General features: G+C 55.0%; 2 protein-coding genes across 2 annotated transcripts; both read right to left on the bottom strand.

Moving 5' to 3' along the window:
* Positions 1–3,505: 3,505 nt before the first annotated feature.
* LOC128915510 (cytochrome b-c1 complex subunit 1, mitochondrial) lies at positions 3,506–12,813 on the bottom strand. Its single transcript, XM_054215893.1, has 13 exons — positions 12,659–12,813; positions 11,987–12,127; positions 11,429–11,515; positions 10,296–10,425; positions 9,299–9,497; positions 8,599–8,678; positions 8,339–8,454; positions 7,790–7,933; positions 6,903–7,063; positions 5,821–5,906; positions 5,231–5,319; positions 4,598–4,673; positions 3,506–3,724 (listed from the first exon to the last, which is right to left on the bottom strand). The coding sequence occupies exons 1-13, from the start codon at positions 12,728–12,730 to the stop codon at positions 3,660–3,662; spliced, it is 1,446 nt and encodes a 481-aa protein (XP_054071868.1). The 5' UTR covers positions 12,731–12,813; the 3' UTR covers positions 3,506–3,659.
* A 375-nt stretch (positions 12,814–13,188) lies between these two features.
* On the bottom strand, positions 13,189–18,730 carry SLC26A6 (solute carrier family 26 member 6). Its single transcript, XM_054215892.1, has 19 exons — positions 18,603–18,730; positions 18,152–18,291; positions 17,943–18,053; positions 17,495–17,667; positions 17,235–17,399; positions 16,956–17,108; positions 16,691–16,773; positions 16,448–16,595; positions 16,227–16,340; positions 16,043–16,120; positions 15,842–15,937; positions 15,613–15,719; positions 15,455–15,524; positions 15,189–15,281; positions 14,982–15,086; positions 14,245–14,430; positions 14,073–14,127; positions 13,646–13,767; positions 13,189–13,559 (listed from the first exon to the last, which is right to left on the bottom strand). Exons 1-19 carry the CDS (start codon positions 18,728–18,730, stop codon positions 13,536–13,538), a joined length of 2,151 nt encoding a protein of 716 aa, XP_054071867.1. The 3' UTR covers positions 13,189–13,535.
* Between the last annotated feature and the right edge of the window lie 1,722 nt (positions 18,731–20,452).

Here is a 20,452-nt window from a genome sequence, read left to right as displayed (position 1 = left end):
TTCTTTGGCACCAAAGAGCGGCACGGCTCCAAGCCTCTCATTTCTGTGAAAGCCTCTCTGCAGCTCCCTGCTTCCCTGAGGACAAGCTTGGCTCAGCACCTATGTGATTAGTATCAACTGTACTTTCCAGGGGGGGTAATTAGTTCAGGTGAGGCAACTACTGACAGTTGGCTGCTGCGGCCCCTCTTTTGGCAAGCACCCGAATCCCAAACAAGCAGCTCACATATCAAAGAGGCTGCCTGCTCCACAAGCAGATCCACCCTGCACATCTGCCCCGGCCCTGCAGCCCCACACTGGGGGTACCAACAGCTTTTCCTGCTAGAGACCAGGGAAACCTGGCGCACTCGGCACAGGTCGCTAGCAAGCACTCCCCGTTCTCACTGCTAGATTTTATGTACCCAGAATAGCTCTGTATGCTGGGAAAAAAAAGTCACTGAAGCGCTGTGCGGGTGGCATTACGGAGCCTTGCATAGGGTGCACACAACGATGCACAGCGCCCTCTCTTCCAGCCAAGAGACGGAGTACCCAGGTGTCAGGGAGGGAAAGCAATTGCCTAGAGGGAGGTGGAGGGCGTGAGCTTCGAAGAGGGAACTTTACCAGGAGAGGATAAGACAGCTCGTACCGTGCAGAAGGGGCGGGAGCAAAGGCCAGTTCACACACCAGACTAAGTTTATCAGCACAGTCTAATGGGATCCCAAGTAACCTTCCAAGTGAAGTACCAAAATAAAACACTTAAGCCATTGAAAACTAGACTGGTCAAAGAGCCCCGCCGAACAATCCTGCATTGTCCAGGGAGCCAGGAAACAGATTTATTAGGTCACCCAGGCCATCTCCAGTTTCAGTGAAATTGCCCTGTTCTAGGGATGGTTCCAACTCCCTCCTCTGGCACTGCCCCTGTCCTTCACTGGGCAGCGGAAACTGCAGGAAGGGGAGGGGAGAGGTCCAGCGAAAGATCTCACTTTTTCAAGGTTCAGGAAAAGCGGTGAGGTAGGACACTTCCATCATGCCAGACGTTTCCCAGTTTGGATTCCCTTGGACTGAGGCTGCTCTGGTGGAGGAACAGAAATACACCCCTACGGCTTAAACAGCAGAAGACCTGCCAACGAGATTAGAGCTTCAGTTCCTCCAGCACCACGGAATTCAGCTGCCAAATGCCTGACGACTCTGCACTAATTCCAGATTACGCTTCCCAGGCCCCTCACTATGGCTCAGAGTACGGGTGTCTCTGCCAAGCAATAACACTCTCGAATCCTGAATGGGTTTCCCCTCCCCACCTTTTAGATCCCCAGTCTGGCTGCTTCTTGTTTACCAAGGAAAAATGATATCACAAACCTCTCAATCCTTAGAGCTTGTGAGACGCACGTGTTTCTGGACGCACGGACTGCCACAGCACCCAAACACGACAGGCACTACAAGGCTAAGTGCCATTGGAATAACAGCCAGAAGATGTCAACATCTTGGGCACGGTTCAGCCTCGACTCTGAACTGCTAGCGGGCACCCAACAGCACCCTGCACCCAATGCCACTCACCAGGGCACGGCTCTTAGACCGGATCAGCCCAGATACTCAGACTTCTACAAGGATAAAAGCATCTACAAAATACCTTCTAACGCTGCATAAGCCAGCCACCCTTGCACCCAGCCACCAAGAGCTGCAGCCTCCTGGTCAGGAGGGAGCAGGTGTGAAGTCCTCCCTGAAGCGCTGGGAGCGTGCCGCTCAGCACAGCCAGCCTGCTGCTTCTGCAGAGAAACAGAGCAGTTTGGAAAGCAGCGGTCGCACGGGGGTTTGAACCTCCTCCTAGTACAAAGTAGTGCAGGAAGGCCTGGGGAATTACTCAAGGAGAACAACCACTGCCAAGCGGATACCTCCAGAGAAGAAAACTTGTAGGAAATGCTAAAGCAAGGATGTACATCTCCCTTTCCTCATATTTCTCACCAACTGCAGAGTACCCTGGAAGCTCACCTGGGGGAGAGGGAAATATATAGCAATGGAAGACAAAAGAGGATTAGTCTGATTGCAGTCACAAAACCAAGACAGAATCATTTACTGGTTCCACAAGGCTTGAGGCGTAAGTAAGCTTGTTTAGTTTTTCAGCCCTCAGTGCACTTGCAACGAGCCAGAGCTTGCGACGATAGTTAAACCCAAATTGCATCAAGAACATTTAACAGTTTCAAACTTGCCTAGTATAAGCAATGAGTTCAGACACACTGACTCTCTCATCAAGAATCCAGATTCAGCACAAATGATTTAGTACACTGGATTAGTCTCAAGTGTAATGACTAACTCCTAGAAACTTTTACACTATTTTTAAATCCCACTTGCCAGGGCAGCACCTGGAAATTAAATGAGAATCCCAGGGAGATTTATCCCAAAGACAAAAATTATACAGGAGTACCTCACAGCTTCCAAAGGTAGCTCTGACAGGCTAGTGCCACCTGGTGGGACGCTTTTCTCCATCCTCCTTGCTCAGTTTCACCCTTTCTGTTCCATGTTCCAGCTTCCCAGAGGCAAGACAAGGGAGCAACAACCAGATTAACACCAGAAAAAGCAGGAAGGGCTGGGTAGCTCTATCAACTATTCAGATGTAGGTGTTATCTTCCAGGCATAGGCCAGGTCACCCTATACTTCAGTCAGCAGCTCTCAGCTATTCCATAGCTGAGACAGACTGGATAGATGGAGGCTCACCTGCAAGAGGACTGTGTATACAAAACCCAACACACTCCGTAACAATCTCTGCTCATTACGGAGCTGGTTTACAGATAACCAGGAAGCTTAAGATGAGATGTAACACATTCCCATACAGGCTCTGGAAAAATGTTTGTCTAGCAACAGCTCTAGCTCCTCACACTACCCTGACTCTGCTAGAGACAACCACCTCCATCGTACTGAGGCAGCACCAGGCAACGCCCGGCTGATGACCTTCACCAGCTTCAACAGGTGGTGGGAACTCAGCTGACCAGTCTTGCCTGTAACTGGCTAGGGAGAGAGGGGTTGCACAAACTGCCCCTCCGCAGAGGCAGTCGCTCCGACACCAGAGTCACAAACAGCCAAGCCAGAAACACTAACGCCACAGCCCAGGGACAGGAAGCAGACCACCTTTCCACAGATACATTTTGATCTCCTTGATGAGCAGGAGAGCACAAAGGTTCCCCTCAGCCGAGGGCTCTTTGCTCTTACATCTGTACAAACAGCAGCGCGACAGCCTGAGTTTGACCATGCTGCTGCACGCACAGAAGGGCACAGTGGAAATAGCTAGAGCTACCCTGGCAGCCTTGTACCAGCGGAAAGACTTCCTTCAACCAGCCTAAAGACAAGACCTCTGAATCAGGACACTGCTAGCTCAGGACAGAGGAGGCGGGGCTGCAGACAGACACACAGACAAGTTTCTAGCATAAGCCCTGACAAATCAAGGCTGACTGATCCAATACCTCACCAATTTGGCAAGATGTCTACACGCACACAACCCAGCAAGACACGGCTGACTCCCAGCAGAACCAACTCCACGTAGGATATATTTATTTTTATTTTTATACATTTAACATCGAGAAGACGGCCATTTTGATGGGACTCATCTTGCCCCTGGTGCACAAGACATTAAGAGCCAGGAGGAACCTGTCACAGTCCACAGCTTCATTATTTCCAACCTGCAGGGACACGTCCTAGAAGCGGATCCAGTACATGGCACTGCGGATACGGTTGTAATCCAAGAGCTGTTCAATGGGACCTGAGTGAACAGAACAAGAGTCAGTTACTGGAGACGTAGTTAAAATCCCTGTGCAGATTCACATGGTCTTAAAGCAGATGGCGGCAGAGCAGGCTGCGCTCACAATACAGAGCGGCTATGCACAAAACCAGGCAACTACAGCTCAAACCTCCATCAGGAAAACCAGCAGATACCATCTCCTGACAGAGAAATTGTTACTTGTTTCCTCAGAATAAGTTTTCTCATGCTGCTCCACAATTCTCAGTAAAGCTCCACACACAGGTATGAAATACAGAGAGCCATCAAGTCACTGAGATTTTGTCTAGTTCATGCCAACTTCCTGCTCAAAAACCCTCTCCCTTTTCCAAGCTGCTCTGCTTTGAAGGCCAGAGGAAACAGCTGCATGGAGGAGGGGAATCCACAACACACAGGAAGGAGGCAGCAGAGCGGAGCTGAGCTGCTCAGGCAGGTTTTCTGAGAGGAATTTGTCCTTGGCCAGACAGACATGCCAGAGCAGCGCAAGAGAATCAGGTCCCTTCACTTCCCTTATATAAACCACCATGACCCCAGGGTAAGGACACCTGGCAGATGCCGCTGGGCCTGCACCCAGCGATGGGACTCCCAGTCTTAGTCACAGCTCCACAGCAAGCATAGAGGCGGGAGGACAGCCAGCAGCTCGCTGCCACTGCGCCTCCATCACCTGCAGGTTCGAACTCCTGGCAAGTGTGCCTCAGCACATCTAACGTGCAGCGGTAGGAGGACACCAGCAAAGAACCAGAGTGGTTAAGAGGCCAGAAGAGACACACAAAAAATGCCTACAGCTCACCTCCACGCAGCTTTTGACCTCTTCCTGTTTTCTGAGCTACCGTGTACTAATTGCCGTGTACGACTTACCAACTGCTGCAACTGCCGGGCATTTGTCATAAATGTATTTACTGCAGACTTCTCTCACCATTCTTGCATCAACGGCCTAATAAATATCAAACAAGCAATTAATGACCCTTCTAGCAGACCTGTATTTCTCAAAGTTGGAAGTTACTGTTGCCATTAGATATCAAGATCATTAAAGAGATACTGTCAGACCCTTGAGGGCCATCTGCACCAACTGTCCAGCTCTCATCTGCAAGGATGGCTAACTTTCTACACAACACATTCTTCTGAGGGTACAGAAGACATGGCAGTCCAAGGGATAAGCCTTCCAAGGGATACAGTGGCTGCGGAATTACACAAACTAGATGCTGGTCATCTCCAGGGAAACCGTTAAGGGAATTTCAAGTTGTGCTGCTTAACACGGGCAAATGCCCTCTTTCCAGGATGGACTAAATCCAGCCACAGGGACACAGGACACATTGAGTCTATGCCAGAGATTCTGACATCTTTATATCAGTGTCAGTGAGCTGACCGCCTGGACTCCAGGCAGCTTGACTAAGGGATAAGTAAGCTTCACATTACTGCAGCAAACTACGGCCAGAAAATGCTGACACCAACCACACTTAGGTACCCCAACCAAAACAAAAGGATACCTACAGCAATCCTGGCATCCCATTCCTCCAGAGGGATACGGCGCCCATAGTTTAAGAGATGGCTTCCGATATTCTCACACACTGGGGTAGTACCTAGATGTTGAAGATACCATGTGGTCAGCATAGATGAAAGCCTTCCAGAATTGCACAGCCTGATCATCAGTCAACGCAGACAGAAGAAACTCTTGCCATTAAACCGGCTTCTGATGAAGTACCAGTCATAGTTATCACTCTACGCAGCTCTGTCAGGAGTTAAGCAATACAAAGACTGCTTCACCAGTCTCCCAAAGCGTTACAGCCAAGGCAGACCAGTTTGAGGGTCTCGATTCTAACTTCACCAGGCAGCACATTATTCACTCTCAGCAACAAAACGACTAGAAGTTTACAGAGTCAGAGCTAGCCTGGAGCGCAGCAGGCTGGGGTCAGCTGCTTTGACAACACGGCAGCAGGAATGCAGAGCAGGGGAAAGGAAACTTTGCCCAGTGCCTGCCAGCAGTACTGCTATGTCTAGGAGAGCTCCTGCTCCCCAGGAGAGACATAAAGGGTAACCCCTCTGAAAGCTGCACAGCGGTCAATCCATACACCAGAACATACCATCCAGTTGAGCCACCATGGCATTTCGGAGATAGTTCTTGGCTCTCTTCACTTCTGACTCTGTGGTACTAGTGCACAGACGCATCCTGGAGAGGAGACGGAAAGACCACTAAAGCTCTTAAAGATGTTTGTCTGCTCAGACAGAAAGTGAATTCCTCCCTTTCCCAAGCCTCTGCAGAAATAAGCTATTATCACCATCACTTGTCTTGCAGGCTCGAGATTCACTCTTGATCACCACAGAGTGGCTAAGAACTGGGGAGCACCGAACAGCAGGAGGTAAGAGCTCAAGCTTACAGGCAGGGGACATCAGCCAGCAGGTTACACGCTGACTTACACTCACAAAGGCCTAAACAGCCCTGGTGCTGGCTCTAGCTTGCCCATCAGTGGTCTGCAGTACGCTATCACAAGAGAAGGAAAGCTTGTCAGCCATTCCCAAGCACGGCAAGCTGCTATGGAAACTGATGCTGAAAGAACAAGGCATTTCCACAGAGTCTGTTTGGTCTCCAGCTGCTAAATCCCTTCCTCCCCTGCCAACTGCAATGTCTCTGAGGCAAGGGCTAACTCCATCTGCTCCATACACAGCATGGCTCGGCTCTGAATCTCAGATGTGTCCTCGAACCATTAGTGGGATATGCATGTATACAATAAGATGTATAGACAGAAGGCCCACAAACACTGGCGTGACTCCAGCAGCAGGGCATTTATCAGCCACAACGCAACAGTCTGAAAGGCAGGAACTCTGACGGCTTCGCTCAAGCTTAACATAACAACGACGGTACGTCTCTTACCTGGTAAAGCCTTGTCTCTAAGGAACAATCTCACTTGTATATAAAAAAACCCCAAAGCCTCAGTGCTAATACTTGGAAGCATGAATGAAAGACCTGAAAAGCCCTAAGGGACTAAAATAGCTCCTCAAAACATTTGCAGAAACCACTTAAAGGATCACTTAACCAGAAAGCAAGCTACTAAGAAGTTCATAAAGAGACACAGCTCTCTGAAGAACCTAATACGCTCCCCATCAGCTCAGTATCCCACAAGAGGGTCAGATTTTAAACAGGAACTTTTGCCAAAGTTATACTTACCACTCCCCCTGAGCACAATACAGCATATCATCTATGGACAGAGGATCAGAAACAAAATGGAAACCGAAGAGGCCGGTATCAGAGTAAGAGGTGTTGAAAGTCTGGAAACTGTGGCAGAGATTATGCTCCACAGCAAGCGTAGCCAGCCTGCTGGACTGATTCTGTAAATAAGGAGATACCGTCAGCCATTTCAGTCTTACAGCTTCCTCACAACTCAAATTCTTTCCAACTGAGCTGTGTTCACAAAGACCACAGACAAGACGGAGCGGAACAGTTTGCTGAAGAAGAGCTTAATTTAGGCCCTTCATGTGGTCAACAGATGAGATTTGCTGGTGGAAAAGCCACAGACAATGGCCTAAGAGTCCATCCAGCACAGGCATTTCCTTTCCCAGCCGCAGATGAGGAGCTGGTATGCATACCACCACAGGAGTGGGAGAAAATGGGAAGTGCAAAGTCTCCCCGTAACAGGGGTTAGCACAGCTATGCAGGCCAGACAGATTTCAGACAAGAATGGATGTAACGTTGGGGTTTTTAACAAGTTCCACCTGCTTTCTAGTTGTAAGGCAAGCTTGCATCATAAGACTATAGACGACTCGGTCCTGCTTCCACCACCGCCCCCACCGACTGGTCAGTTTGTGAGGGTGAGAATAAGCTGCTGAGAATTCACCAGCTAAACCTCTTCCAAACCCAGCAGAGAAGTCTCAGTTCATCTCCCAGCATCATCTTGATTAGCCTTCATCGCACTTCTATCCTACTTTCCAGAGTCCTAGCCACTTCACAGCTGGAAGCTAACCATAACAGTCTTCCATAAAGCACAATCACCCACGGTCTCCCTAACATTTCGTATTAAAAGGCTCCAGGCTCTATCACAGTCACAAGCCTCTTACCTTACCACCTCCAAACGTGCGGTCGTAGCGTCCAATGATAGCATTAGCCACATTGAGGACAACGTTGTCTGGATCAGCCCATCCTGGCCCCTCCACGGCAAGAGCAATATGGGCAACAGGGAGAGCATCATCTCTGGCACGGATCTAGAAAATCATCAAGGAGCAGGGGAGAACTGGATGAGCACTGAGGCTTTGTCTGCAGCCTGCTGCAACGCAAGGCTGACAAACTGGAGGACTTGATATTATCCCAGTGAAATGACAGAGTCCCAGGCACTATGGAGCACAAACCAGCTGCTCTGATACAGTATTTCCGGCAGATGACGTGAGCGACAGCCTCATATTCCTAATGGATTTGGGCCTATCTAAAACACAATGTGTTGGGGCAACAAGCCCCAAGAACAGAACACAGGGGCATTATCAAGATGCTGTCTCATCAGCTTCTCTGAGATACACAGATTTTTCCTCTCAGAGGCAGCTGCAGCTGGTTTCACATTCACTCAACAGTTTGGCTACAGCTGCTTGTTTTGTTCAGGATCAAAACAACTTTACCTCACTCCCTGTGAAGCGACAGCGCGGGAGGACAGGCACAGCATCGTCTTTGTATGTAAATGGCACTCCACTGAAGTGTTGCCTAGCTGCATCCACCAGCTCTTTGTGGGAAATACCTGGCAATGGGAGAGAGACAGATTTGCAGTCTTAAACAGCTTAAACAAAATAATCTGATTTTGCACCAGAGATGCGTTACAGGGGTTTGATCACTAGCTTGAAAATACCCAGGCTTCCCAGAATCACAAGGATCTAGAACTTACCTCCAGCAGCTGCCAGGACCATACGAGGTGCCTTGAAGTGAGTATCAACATACGAAGCTAGATCCGCTCGAGTCAGATGCCTAGAATAAAACAGACAGTCCTAGTGTATCAGTATTTAGAGAGACAAGAGGCTTAGGAAAAGCAAATTCACAGTGCAGAGACAGCAGTGATGTTGTTGATTCTCTTAGTTGTAGGGTAACAATACTTTTTAGAAGGAAGGCTACGCTGTCTGTGCTTTTGCTGTGCTCTAATTCCAGAACATAGAGAACAGAAACCAGCAGCCAAGAAACCGGTGGAGAGTTAAGGATAAACTTCAGTACAGAATAGAATACTGACCCTGGTCACTGAGCTACCAGTATCCTAACAGGTATGTACAGTCAAGGCCACTGCTTAAATGAGCACCACTGGCTCTTAATTTCTCTAACAGTGTCGAACTGACAGGTGTGGGAGAAGGTTCAAGCCGGCCCTACCAACCTCACATCTTAAGTGAGAGAGATTCTAGAGAAGAACGTGCAGCATTACACTTTCACCAGCACCAACGGGGAAAACAGAGTCGAGACACAACAAGAAGCCTGTGGGCACAGATCACCCCTGTGTACAGACTGGTTTCCTCGTGCAGTCACCGCTACCGAGAAGCGGCAGCCATGCACCCCAAGGACTGAACCCACGGGCTGTGCACTGCATCCAGCCTGTTGCTCACTTGATGTTTTCTGTGGTCCCCTCGACAGTGCGGGACAGCGGAGTTCCCTGGAAAGCAGTGGCATGAAGGTAATCAAAGGTAACATCCGTCAAGTTGCTGTCGATTTCTTTCATCTCCTGAAGGATGACGCCACGTTCCTTCTCAATCTGAGAATCCTCCAGCGCACAGTTCTGCACGATGTCAGCCAGAAGCTCTACAACTGCAACATATTTCCTACATTAGCAATCCCATTGCCTGACTGCTACCCACTGCTGCTGACAGGAGAAAAGACATACAGGCAGCAGGGGTACCACAAGAGGATTGAGCAACAAACCACACTGGGGAGCAGATGTAACATAACAGAGACGAGTACTACCCATTCCCAGAGCATCAGAGAGAGACAAACAATGCTGTTTTAGCATGAAGTCACCAAGTCAGCTTGCAAAGCATCACTGCCAGCGGAAAGCAGGCAACAACTGCAGAGGGTGAAGCACACCAGCAGCAGGGTATTGCTGCAGAAACATGCTGAATCCTTACAGGGAGCTTGCAACATCTACAGCGTAGCCCGCATCTACAGTAGGGCCCGCAGCTCTGACTCAAATCACCATCTCTGGATAAAACTGACCCAAAGAAGAGTCCGCACATGGTAGTACAGAGCACAAGCAACACCCACAAGAGCTGCACTGAGCGCTCTGACGCAGTAGCTGTCGCTGACCTCAGTTTCCCAGCTCGATAAAACAACCACAGACTACTGAATCCCCTCCTGTCAATATAGTGCAGCCTGATAACAAGATCTCTGCAAAACTGGTTTTAGAAACACGTGAACTTGCAGCCTTGAAACACCACGTCATGGTAGTGCTCTCTTCAACTACCAACTAGAACCTCCAATTTACTGCTCAGCTACAACTTCATTCCCTGGTCTGTTGTTAGAAAGGATGCTGGTGGGAGAGAAACACAAGCACACATACTTGCTTCATCCTTAAGCTCCGAACGAGACTTTGCCCACTGGCTATCCTACCTTTGGGCATGTCCTTGGACAAGGCTTTTATGTAATAGGCAGTCTGCTCACGCGAGGTGTACCCGTTCAGGTGAGCGCCCATACTCTCCACCTCCTTCTCAAAGGCAGCGCAAGGACGCTTCTTTGTGCCCTAAAAGAAAACAGGTAAACACAATCATGAAATTAACAGATTTCCCTCTCAGGTAGAGCTAAAGCAAGGAAAAGAACAATAAAGACCTGAAACAATAAAACCTGTCACATGATTCATAAAAGCCAAGAGCACGTGCAGAAAGCAAAAGATTTAAAACTTGGCTTATTTACTCTAGCTAAAGGATGGCTGAAGTGTATTTTGAAAGACCAGCAAAAACCCAGCAGGAAAGGAGATGATCTACACTAAGAGACAACAGTGGCTGAAGTGACATCAGCGGACGTAAACCAAGAACAAACCTAAACCAAAAATAAGCAGGTTTCTAGCTATCCCCATAGCAATATTCAGAAAAAGCCAGAATTGGAGCAGAAAACTACTTTTAATACAGAACTCTTCTCTTAAGGAGCAAGCCACATGCCGCAGTTGCCTATGATGGCACAGGCTGGACTCGAGTCAGCAAGTCCCAGGCTCAGATACTTTCTGCCCTAGGGCTGTTCAGCAGGCACTTACATTATTAGAAAAGTAATAGCTGTAGGCTCTAAACTTTGGTGGTCCTCTAAGAAAACCAAAGAAAAATAAATGGCTACAGTAAATGATGCTTTGAGCTCTGCTTGCTAACCTGAAGAAACACGCTTCATAACATAATCACATATGTGCGCTACGCAGTGGCTAGGATAGTCAGGGATTGGAACCAGAGCGTTGGATACTCAGTCTCGCTTGTTACTTACAACGTTTTTTTCCTTTAAGAGGGGAAATACCAACTAGTAAATAAGAGTCGCCTTAATTCGTGCACGTTTGCAAGTTGCCGCATATGCAAAGAGCACCATATAGGCTAGGTGCCTTTTGAAGTTTATTTTTATACTATGTGCAAAGTATCTGGGATTCAGATGGCCTGATTTACACTCTCTCAACAGCTATAGCCTCCGAAGCGAGAGCACAATATATAAGCGAATACTCAGAACAGCTCTCCGTGCAGTCCTGTGCCAGACCTAGCATACCTCCTTACCTTAAAGGCCAGGTGTTCCAGGAAGTAACCAGCTCCATTGTTCTTCTCATCTTCATAGCGGCTCCCCACCCCGATCCACACACCCACCTAACGGCAAAAGCATCAACTACGCATATTAGAAAAGAAAACAACATAATCAAGCCTCATGCCACAAATTTAACAGCAGGGACAAGAAGTATCCTCCACAGACAATGCACTAGTAGCACCAAAATAAGAACAAGCACCAGACGCTGTTTCCCACACACCTGGCTTTTTATCTAGCAGCTTTGCCAAACCCTACTTTTGCCAGAGATATGACTACTACTGGTCACTTACTGCTTACACAAAAACATTAAGGCTGAGAAAACTTGTAGAGCATGAAAGCTTGACTACAGGCTTATACAAGCCAGGAGACGCTTTCTACTGCTGCATTAATCACACGAGTTAATAAAGAGAAGTGGTAGGGTCCCTGTCAAAAACTTCAGTTCAAATAGAGGTTTGTCACTTTTGGAAGACATGCTACAGACTAGGTAAGGCTGAGATCATTTCAAGTAAGCCCTTAACCTACATTAAACTTACCGTACATGTTGGCTGATTGGACTCCTCTGAAGCTACACGGAGACCATTGTCCAGGGTGGTGACTTGGGTCTCAGGGATATTTTGGAGTGTCTGGGCATACGTGGCAGCACCTCGGTTCCTTGTCAAAGTCAATAAAGCTGCCTAAAAAAAAGAAATAAACGCTACCATCACCACTAAACAGCAGCTTCCCTCTTGCAGGGCTGACCTCCAGAACACAGACTGCCGGGCACACGGCTGACCAAAGCTAGACCAGACAAGCTCTTTCACGTTTATATGGGGGAGTTCCTGCTGCACACCGCTCGTTAACCGGAGAGCTGGAAACGCTCAGCAGTACCAGAGATTTCAAGCAGGTCGAAAACCCCAGCGAAGAGTCCCATGAATTAGTTAAAAACCAGTACCGGGGAGGAGGAGAGGAGCCGACAGCAGGCCCCCAACAACACCCGCAAAGGGTGAAGGCCACCGCTGCCCCCCGCCGGGCCCGGCCCCCCTCCGGAGGCAGGAGGTTTCCATGGCGACCGCCGCCCGCCCCGCACAGGCCGCCGCGTCCCCGTGACCTTCCCAGCCGGCCGGCCTGCTGGGCCCGGCAGCCCCACCGCACCGCAGAGCCTCCCTTCCCCCTCGCCGGCCTCCCGCCGACCCGCCTCGCCGCTTGCCGCCGCTGCGGTGACTCACGGAGGGGCGAGGGCCCCGCAGCAACGCCCGCCCGGCCGCACAACCCGCCCGGCACACAGAGGAAGCCGCCATCTTGTCTCCGCCGCCGCCGACCGACGGGGCCGCGCCGCGCCTGCGCAGGAGGGCGGGGCTCGGGGGGCGGGGATGCGCATGCGCACGAGGCCGGGGCGGTGCCTGCGATGCGCATGCGTAGGAGGGGAGGGCGGGCTGAGGGCGGCGCATGCGCAAACCGGGATGTGGGGGGTGCGCAACGGCGCCCGCTGGTGGCGGGAGGGCGCGGCGGCGGGTGAGGCCGGGACCGGAGTGGGTACCGGCCCGTACCGGTCCCTCGGCCGCAGCCCGACGGACCCGGAGCGGGTCGGAGGGGGAAAAGTGGCAGAAAAGGGCCAGAGGGAAGGGGGTGGCGGGCCAGCTTGCCCGCAGGGAGGGCCAGGCCCGGGCCTGGGCCCCGCCAGGCAGTGCCCACAAGCACCGGGGTGCAGCCAGGCCGCCCAGCCTGAGGTCACCTTTATTGAGGAAAGTGCGTTAAAACGAAACCTGAGAAAAAGCTACATGATTTTTATCCGCGACGCCAACTGCGCTGGCCAGGTCCCGGGGTCCTTCCGCTGCCCCTCCGAACCCGGGCCCAGCCCGGTGGGACAGGCCCGTGGCGGGGCTGTGCGGGGGCTCCCGGCGGGCACCTCGGCCTGATGGGCTGGGGCAGCTCCGTCACAGCGGGAGCTCACGGCCAGGGCAGGGCCCCAGCCCTCAAAAGTCCAGAGGGGCTGGTGGGGGTACAAGGCCCCCGGGCCCCAGGGTGGGTGAGTTGGTGCCGTCGGGGTGGCAAAGGCCCCTTCATCCGCCCGGCTCCTCGGGGAGACGTCTTCCTCTCGCAGGGCTACATCCTGGTGCTGTGGTCCGCCTAACGGGGACAGACAGGGAGGGGGTGGGCTTGGCTGCCCCCCCACCTCCGTCACAGTGATGGGGACAGGGAGGCTGGGTGCTTACCGAGGCCTGGCGCTGCTCCCCGGTGATGTGGAGCACAGCATCATGCACGGAGGGGAAGAAGCAGTGCTTGGTAATGGTCGAGCTGAAGAAGTTGCCCCGCTCCAGCTGGGCGAGGACAGAGACTGTGTGGAGGGAGAAACATCCGAAGCTACGGCACCCTGCTGAACCCACCAACCCCCCCAACCCCGAGCAGCCTCCCTCTCCCTGCGCTGCAGGGGCACGGAGGTCATCAATCAGGGATCCAGCTGCCTCGCCAGGGGCTGCGGGGCTCAGACTGGATCCCTGGGACAACCTGCAGCACCTGTCCCCTGGGGAAACCCAGGGGATGGGGACACCATGGAGGGCAGCAGAGCCCCAGGCCAGCAGCTGCGTCCCGAATGGGTGGGCATGCCCAGCAAGGGCTGATGGTTCTGCAGGGCCACCTCACCCGAGCAGCAGGCAATGAAGACGTCCACTTCTATCTCACGGAAATCCCTGAAGATCTGCAAATAGCAGTAAACGCGTTTCAACCGGGAAGAGGGACAGGCAGCAGCCATCAGGCCACCCCCTGGGACGCCCCTGGGAAGGTTGCTGGCCCGTCTGCTCCCCCAGCCCCTTACGTTCTTCAGGATCTTGACAGAGACAGTGTCCACAAAGCTGACAGCGCTGAAGTCCAAGATGACGGTGTGGAAGTGGGGCTGGGGCAGCCCCAGGGTGCGCAGGGTGGGCTCGGGGGGTGCACTGCCCTCTGCCCCGCTCAGCACGATCACCGACACTCCCGGACCATTAAGCCCGTCCTCTGCGTCCTGGGGGAGGGGAGGAGACGCGGCCTCGCTGCACGGGGGCTGGCGGCACCCCTGGCTGGGCAGCGTCCTCCTCGGACTCGCCCTGCCCTATAGCGCAGTGGGGCCTGGCGAGGCTCTTTGGCTGCACCAGGGCACGGGCAGTGGGTGGCCCTGGGCGTGGGTGCCTCCCTCGCACCTTCACCCACTTTTGGGCTCTTTCCGGATGCCTCGAGACAGATCCCTCTCCCCACTGACCCTCTACAGAGCCGGACTCATTAGCTGGCGCCAGATCAGCCTTTGCTCCCGCTCTTAATTCTGATTAACTCACCAAGTGGCTAATGACTTACTGGCTCCACTGCCTAATCATTAACGGCCCGGCTTTCCCCACTGACCTTGGGTGTGACACCGTGGCCCAGATCTGTCCCAGTGCCTCTCCTAACCCAGTGGCCTCAGAATGAACCGTGAGCCCCACATGCCACCGAGCCCGGCAAAGGCATGATTGGGAGGGCCAGGGCCAGGCAGGGAGACGGTGCAAGGCGACACCGGGGTGGTCCGCTGGAGCCGGGAGGCACCTTTTTCCTCTTTGCCTTCTCCTTCTCTGCTTTCTTCTGCTGTTTCTTCAGCTTCTTGAGGGCCTTCTTCTTCTTCTTGATCAGGCGGTCAACGTTGATGCCGCTCTGCACACCAATGCAGCACTGTGTCCCCAGGCACCACACCGCCACCCTGGTGCCGGCCGGCGGGGGCACAGGGAGTACCAGGGGGTCTGGCGGCAATCCTACCTTCTTCTTCAGGGCCTCAGCGTACAGCTCCACGTTGGCAAAATAGAGGGTGGAGGAGGAGCGGAAGATCTTCACACCAGGGATCTCCTGTGCCTGGGGGCAGACGGGGAGGGTGCTACCCCTGGGATGGAGCCCCCTGCTCCCCTTCCCTCCCTCCCCTAAAATGCCCCCTGCTTCTTTCCCCAGCAAACAGCCCCCCGGGATGCTTTGAGACGCCCCCCTCCCCAGCTGCAGGCAGCTCTTCTCCCACCCCCTGGTGCTGTTACCATCTGGTAGTCAGCCATGTCTCTGTAGACTTCGGTGTCGGAGATGCGTCCCATGATGGAGTAGTGGGGGCTGTGGGGAGCAGAGCAAGGGGCTGAGGTCACCATGGGCTTCTCCTGCCCTCAGGACATGGCACCGGCCCCAGCTCTGCCATACTCACAGCTGGGTGCGGAAGATGACGGTGAGCAGCCCGAAGGCCACCGAGGCCCCCAGGCCAATGTCCAAGTTCAGCAAGAGGGTGGCCAGGAATGTCACAACCCAGACCATCTGGAGGGGGGACACTGTCAGCTGCAGCATGGCCTCCCCGCTGGCATCTACAAGCCTCAGGGAGGGTGGAGAAACCCCCTCCAGGGACAAGAGCAAAGCCCCGTGGCTGGTCGGCACCTTACCAGGTCCACTCGGTTGGACTTCCAGAGCATGCGGATATCTTTAAACTGCTTGAACATACCGTGGAGGTTGATGATGATGATGGCAGACAAGATGGCCTAGGAGGGAAGTCCCTGCAGCTATGGGGACCATAGCCACACCACCTTGCCATGGGACAGGCACGGGGGTGAGACGTGGCACGGAGGCTGTGGGACCAGATGTACCTTGGGCAGGTCCCGGAAGAGCTCTCCGATCTTCAGGATGGTCACCAGGATGACAAGGGATGCGATGACACCGGCTACCTGGGGGGAAGGAGAGCGGGAGGCGAAGGGTAAGTCCCCCACCACTCGCTGTGCTCCTTGTCCCCAGTCCAGCCCCGCAGAGGGAGGCAGCGCTGCCCAGACCCACCTGGCTGTTCCCCCCTGTGCTCTCCTGTACCAGGCTCCGAGACATGGAGCAGCTGATGGCGAAACATTGGAAGAAGCCACCCAGGAAGTTGCAGAAGCCCAGCGCAATCAGCTCCTGCGGGGACAAAGCAGCGGAGGGGGAGCACCATGCCTTCCCCTGACTGCAAGAAATACACGCTTGGTTTTCCCCCAGGGAAGGGGCCCTGCCCGTCGGAGCATCACCTGGTTGCTGTCCACTTTGTAGCCGTGCTTCAAGGCAAAGATCTTGCCCAGGGAGATGCAGATGGCGTAGCCCACCACGGCAATGGCGAAGGCATTGCCCACCACCTGCCCAAAGTAGCTGAAGTTAGGGACCACGGGCGGCTTCAACCTACAGCCAAGACAGGGAGACAGGGCTCAAAAGGGGGGTCCCATGGGCAGTGCGGTGCCCCGGCTCAGCCACCTTCACGGCCCGGCACTGCTCACCCGCTGGGGATGTTGCCCACCACGGAGATGCCAAACTTGGCGTTCAGGTTGACGCCGTAGGAGATGCCGGTGGAGATGATGATCTGGGGGAGGATGGCTGGAGTGAGGCAGGGCCTTCCTGCGCAGGGACCATGGTGGAGGAGGAGGGGACACATGCCCTAGAGCTGCCCTCGCCAAGGCACCCCATCCCACCCCTCCCCACTCTGGAGGGGACACGGCCATCCGTGGCTGCATCCCCACAGGGAGCTGGGGCAGCTCTGGGTACCGTGATAAGCTCGATGGGGATGGGCATGGGCAGCTTGGCGGCAAACTTGTGGTTGAGCTCTTTCACAATGAAGATGACCACCATGGCAATGATGGCCGTCACCAGGGTGCCCAAGTTTGTATTTGGTAGCTTCTGGCAGATCTCAATGAAGGTCTAGAGGACAAAGGAGGAGGGAACAGGCTCAGGAAAGCAGATGCCTCTCCGGCAGGTTTTTAGGGGCCTCTATGTGCCCCACAGGTGAGCACCCAGGCACCCGGGCAGCAGTGAGCCCCCACTCACTGCCAACAGCGAGAGCGGCCCCGAGTGCTCGTTCAGGGAGATCCCGAAGACATTCTTGAGCTGGGAGATGAGGACATGGACGGAGGCAGCAGTGGTGTACCCACGCACCAGCGGTTCCGAGAGGTAGGTCACCACAAAGCCAAACTGCAGGAGGCCCAGGGCCACCTGGAAGGAGAAGCGGCAGAAGTGACCCACAGGTTGTGGCCCTGGGGCACCACAGCCCCCCGGTTCCCTGCCAGGCTGGGCTGGGGCCCCTTTACCTGGAAGATGCCTGTCAAGACAGTGATGGTGGCCACCAGCTCCACCCTGGCAGCGTCCCTCCTTTCCTCATTGACCGTCATATTGCTGCCGTTGACAGGCTCCAGGAAGTCCTCGCTGGGCACCAGAGACTCCGTCAGGCTCCCAATCATGACGGAGATGACGGCAAAGGGGCCTGGGGACAGGTGGGGTTTGGGCAGGGAGCCCAAGGTCAGCACCAGGACCTCTCTCAGGTCCACGGGCACCTGTCCCCTTGGGCCAGGCTCAAAGCACACCCAGTGTGCTTGGGCTCTGGTATGGTCAACCACCTTCTTTGTAGGTAAAGGGAAGAAAGGTTCCCCCACCCCGCACCCATTGACATGTCAATGTTGGGCCATGGATGAAAGCTCACCCCCTCACCCTCACTCCCTCCCCACCATCCCTGTGGGAGCACGTGGTCCCTCAGCTCACCCACGGAGTTGTGCCTGGACGTCCCGAAGAAAAAGTAGAGGAAGACGGGATAAAAGGAGGAATAGAGACCGGTGACAGGTGGCAGGCCAGCCAGCAGTGCGTAGGCAAGCCCTGGACATGGTGGAGCAAGGAGACACATCATGGATGGCCAAGCCCTGGCTCCATGACCTGTGAGGAGCCCCTGGCGGCCTGGGCATGGCATAACTCACCCTGGGGCAGGTGCATGATGCCCACACTGAAGCCTGAGGCAATGTCCCCCAGGAGCCAGTCCTTGATCGGGTAGCGGGGCAGCCAGCTCAGGAAGGGCAGGAACCGGAACAGCAGGGACTTGGCGGTGGAGGCTGAGCATCTGGCAGGGAAGGAGAGGGAGCCAGGGCTGACCACAAGCATGAGGGCTTGGGGACATCAGCGGGGGGCCCCATGGGAAGCAATGGGTCCCACCAGACCCCCAGCTCCAGCTGTGGGATCAAGGTGTCCCTCCAGGCAGGAGGACAGAGCAGGGACAAGGCTGTTTGGGCTTGAAGGAACCAACCCCCGGGTCTGCACCGTGTCTGCCACAGGCACCGCGGCAGCCAGAGCTGGGCTCCCTGTGGCAGCAGGGCTGGGGCGCACGGTGCCTGGCGGGGTCTAGGCACATCTCTCCGGCCGGCACAGTCCTACCTGGTCTTGTGGAGACAGCTGCGCAGCGAGGGCTTGGCAGGGGGTTTCCGCTGTGCCACCTCCTCCAGATCAGCCTCGCTCAGCACCTTGTGGGGCTCTCGGTGGTTCAGCACCATCTCTGCTGCCATGGCCACCCAGCCCTCCCGTGTGCCGGCCCGCTGCGGTGAGATAAGGGATGGCTCGGCTGTGTCCCCGCAGCCGGGGACACCCAGCACCCTGCCCACCCCGCAGCCCCTCCTGCAGCCCCGCTGGCCTCACAGAGCCATCAGATCCCGGCCAGGCACGCAGGATCGGCCCCGAGGCCAGGGGTGAGCCGAGTTTTGGGAGTCCTGAAGCAGCAGCAGCTCACACCGGAGAGCGTCAGGCAGCCGGCGTGTGGGCAGGGAGGGAGCCGGGGCTCCAGCAATCGGCACCGCCTGTTCCTGCCCCACTCCCCCACTCCAGCCCCATCTGCCTCACCGGAGCTCACAGGTGGGGGCTGCCCAGGCAGAGTCCCCCTCGATGGCAACCACCCTTCTCCTCCACATACCGCAGCGCAGCCAGGGCAGCGGGCTACCACAGCCACCGAGCAAAGCCCCGGCCACCCCACAGCCCCGTCTGCAGACTTTGTCCCTTTACACATGAGGGGAGCAGGAATGTCAATCCCCAGCGAGCGTCACGGGCTCGCCATCTCTCCGCCAGCGCCCTCCCCAGCCCCCCGCGCTGCAGAGCGGGCTGAGCCCATGGGCAAGGAGGAGCGGGGCTGGGATGGGATCTCTTCCTTTGTGGGGCCGGGATGGTGGGACCGAGACATCTCCATACAGATCTGCAGCCTGACCTTGCTCAAGCTGCGAGGTACCATTGTCCCACCAGGCTCACCCAGCTAGAAGTCCCAACCGGTCCTGAGATGCTCATCCACTTGTGACCAGACCCGTGAGCCACTCGTGTGGTGACCAGGGCTGCGCCACCCTGAGTCCCCGCTTTGCCCCCAGCCCTCCTACCTGCTGTGCCCAAGCCGGTCGGGTGCCGCCCGTCAGGCGCACACTCTGTTTCCTCTTATTAATAACTACCCGTGATCTTTGAGACACCGCTCCCTGCCTCCTGCCCTTCCTCCTGCCCTGCCGAGAAGCTGCCTGCTTCCCAGCCCCGCTGCTGTGTGGCACCCACCATGCTCCCCCAGGGCCTGTTGTCCTGGGTACCCTGGCTGTGGCAGGCCATGGGCTGTCATTGCTGTCCCCAAGGCCATCCCATCCTGGGGACTGTCCTGGCCAGTCTCAGCTGCTGGCCCACAGCTGTGCCCAGGGTGCCACCGCCCCAGCACCCCTGCCCAGTGCAGGGCAGGGGTCTTCTCGCCACTGGGCAAATCCTGGTGCCAACCTCCTGCCAAAGGCTGCCAGTGGTCACCTCCCCGGGGCACTGCTCCAGCCCCTGCTTACCTGCTGGAAATGCGTGTGCTGTGCCCCGTAGACTGTCCTGCTTTACCTCAGTGCATGGACCCAGCCGTTATCTTGTTCCAAAGGTCCCCGGCAGGCATCGGAGCTCTGCTGAACCCATCACACCTTCCTGGGCTCCACCACGATCTGGTACCTCCACTGTTTTCAGAGAATTTCTGAGTCACGCTTGGCCCAGACCTGCGGGAACGCGGCCGTGGAGATGCCGGCACCAGTGGGCTGGGCTGACTGGTGCCAGGCTGCGGGGTGAAGCCGGTGGGCAGGGTAGGCACCGGGGAGCTCTGGGTGCCCTGGGTGGTGGGACGAGGCTGGTGTTTGTCATGAGTGGTGACACCCAGGACCACGCGGTCTGTAGTCAGAGAAACTCGTTCCTGGGGGGAAGCATCCTGTGGCCACCCCAGCTCACACGATCCGGGTCCG

This window comes from Rissa tridactyla, chromosome 10 (assembly GCF_028500815.1).
Source record: "Rissa tridactyla isolate bRisTri1 chromosome 10, bRisTri1.patW.cur.20221130, whole genome shotgun sequence".
In the NCBI taxonomy this organism is placed as follows: domain Eukaryota; kingdom Metazoa; phylum Chordata; class Aves; order Charadriiformes; family Laridae; genus Rissa; species Rissa tridactyla.
This window is presented reverse-complemented; position numbering and strand designations above follow the sequence as displayed.

What these genes read in the sequence shown, in the direction of transcription:
- SLC26A6 (XM_054215892.1), bottom strand. Translation starts at nt 18,730, where the DNA reads ATGGCAGCAGAGATGGTGCTGAACCACCGAGAGCCCCACAAGGTGCTG. An exon ending in GCACAGGGGGGAACAGCCAG is followed by an intron (nt 16,121 to 16,226) that starts GTGGGTCTGGGC and finishes CCTTCCCCCCAG; the next exon opens with GTAGCCGGTGTCATCGCATC. An exon ending in CTGTCAAGATCCTGAAGAAC is followed by an intron (nt 14,128 to 14,244) that starts GTAAGGGGCTGG and finishes TGCTATTTGCAG; the next exon opens with ATCTTCAGGGATTTCCGTGA.
- LOC128915510 (XM_054215893.1), bottom strand. Translation starts at nt 12,730, where the DNA reads ATGGCGGCTTCCTCTGTGTGCCGGGCGGGTTGTGCGGCCGGGCGGGCG. An exon ending in GTCGCTTCACAGGGAGTGAG is followed by an intron (nt 7,934 to 8,338) that starts GTAAAGTTGTTT and finishes ATGATTTTCTAG; the next exon opens with ATCCGTGCCAGAGATGATGC. An exon ending in CATGGTGGCTCAACTGGATG is followed by an intron (nt 5,320 to 5,820) that starts GTATGTTCTGGT and finishes TTCAACATCTAG; the next exon opens with GTACTACCCCAGTGTGTGAG.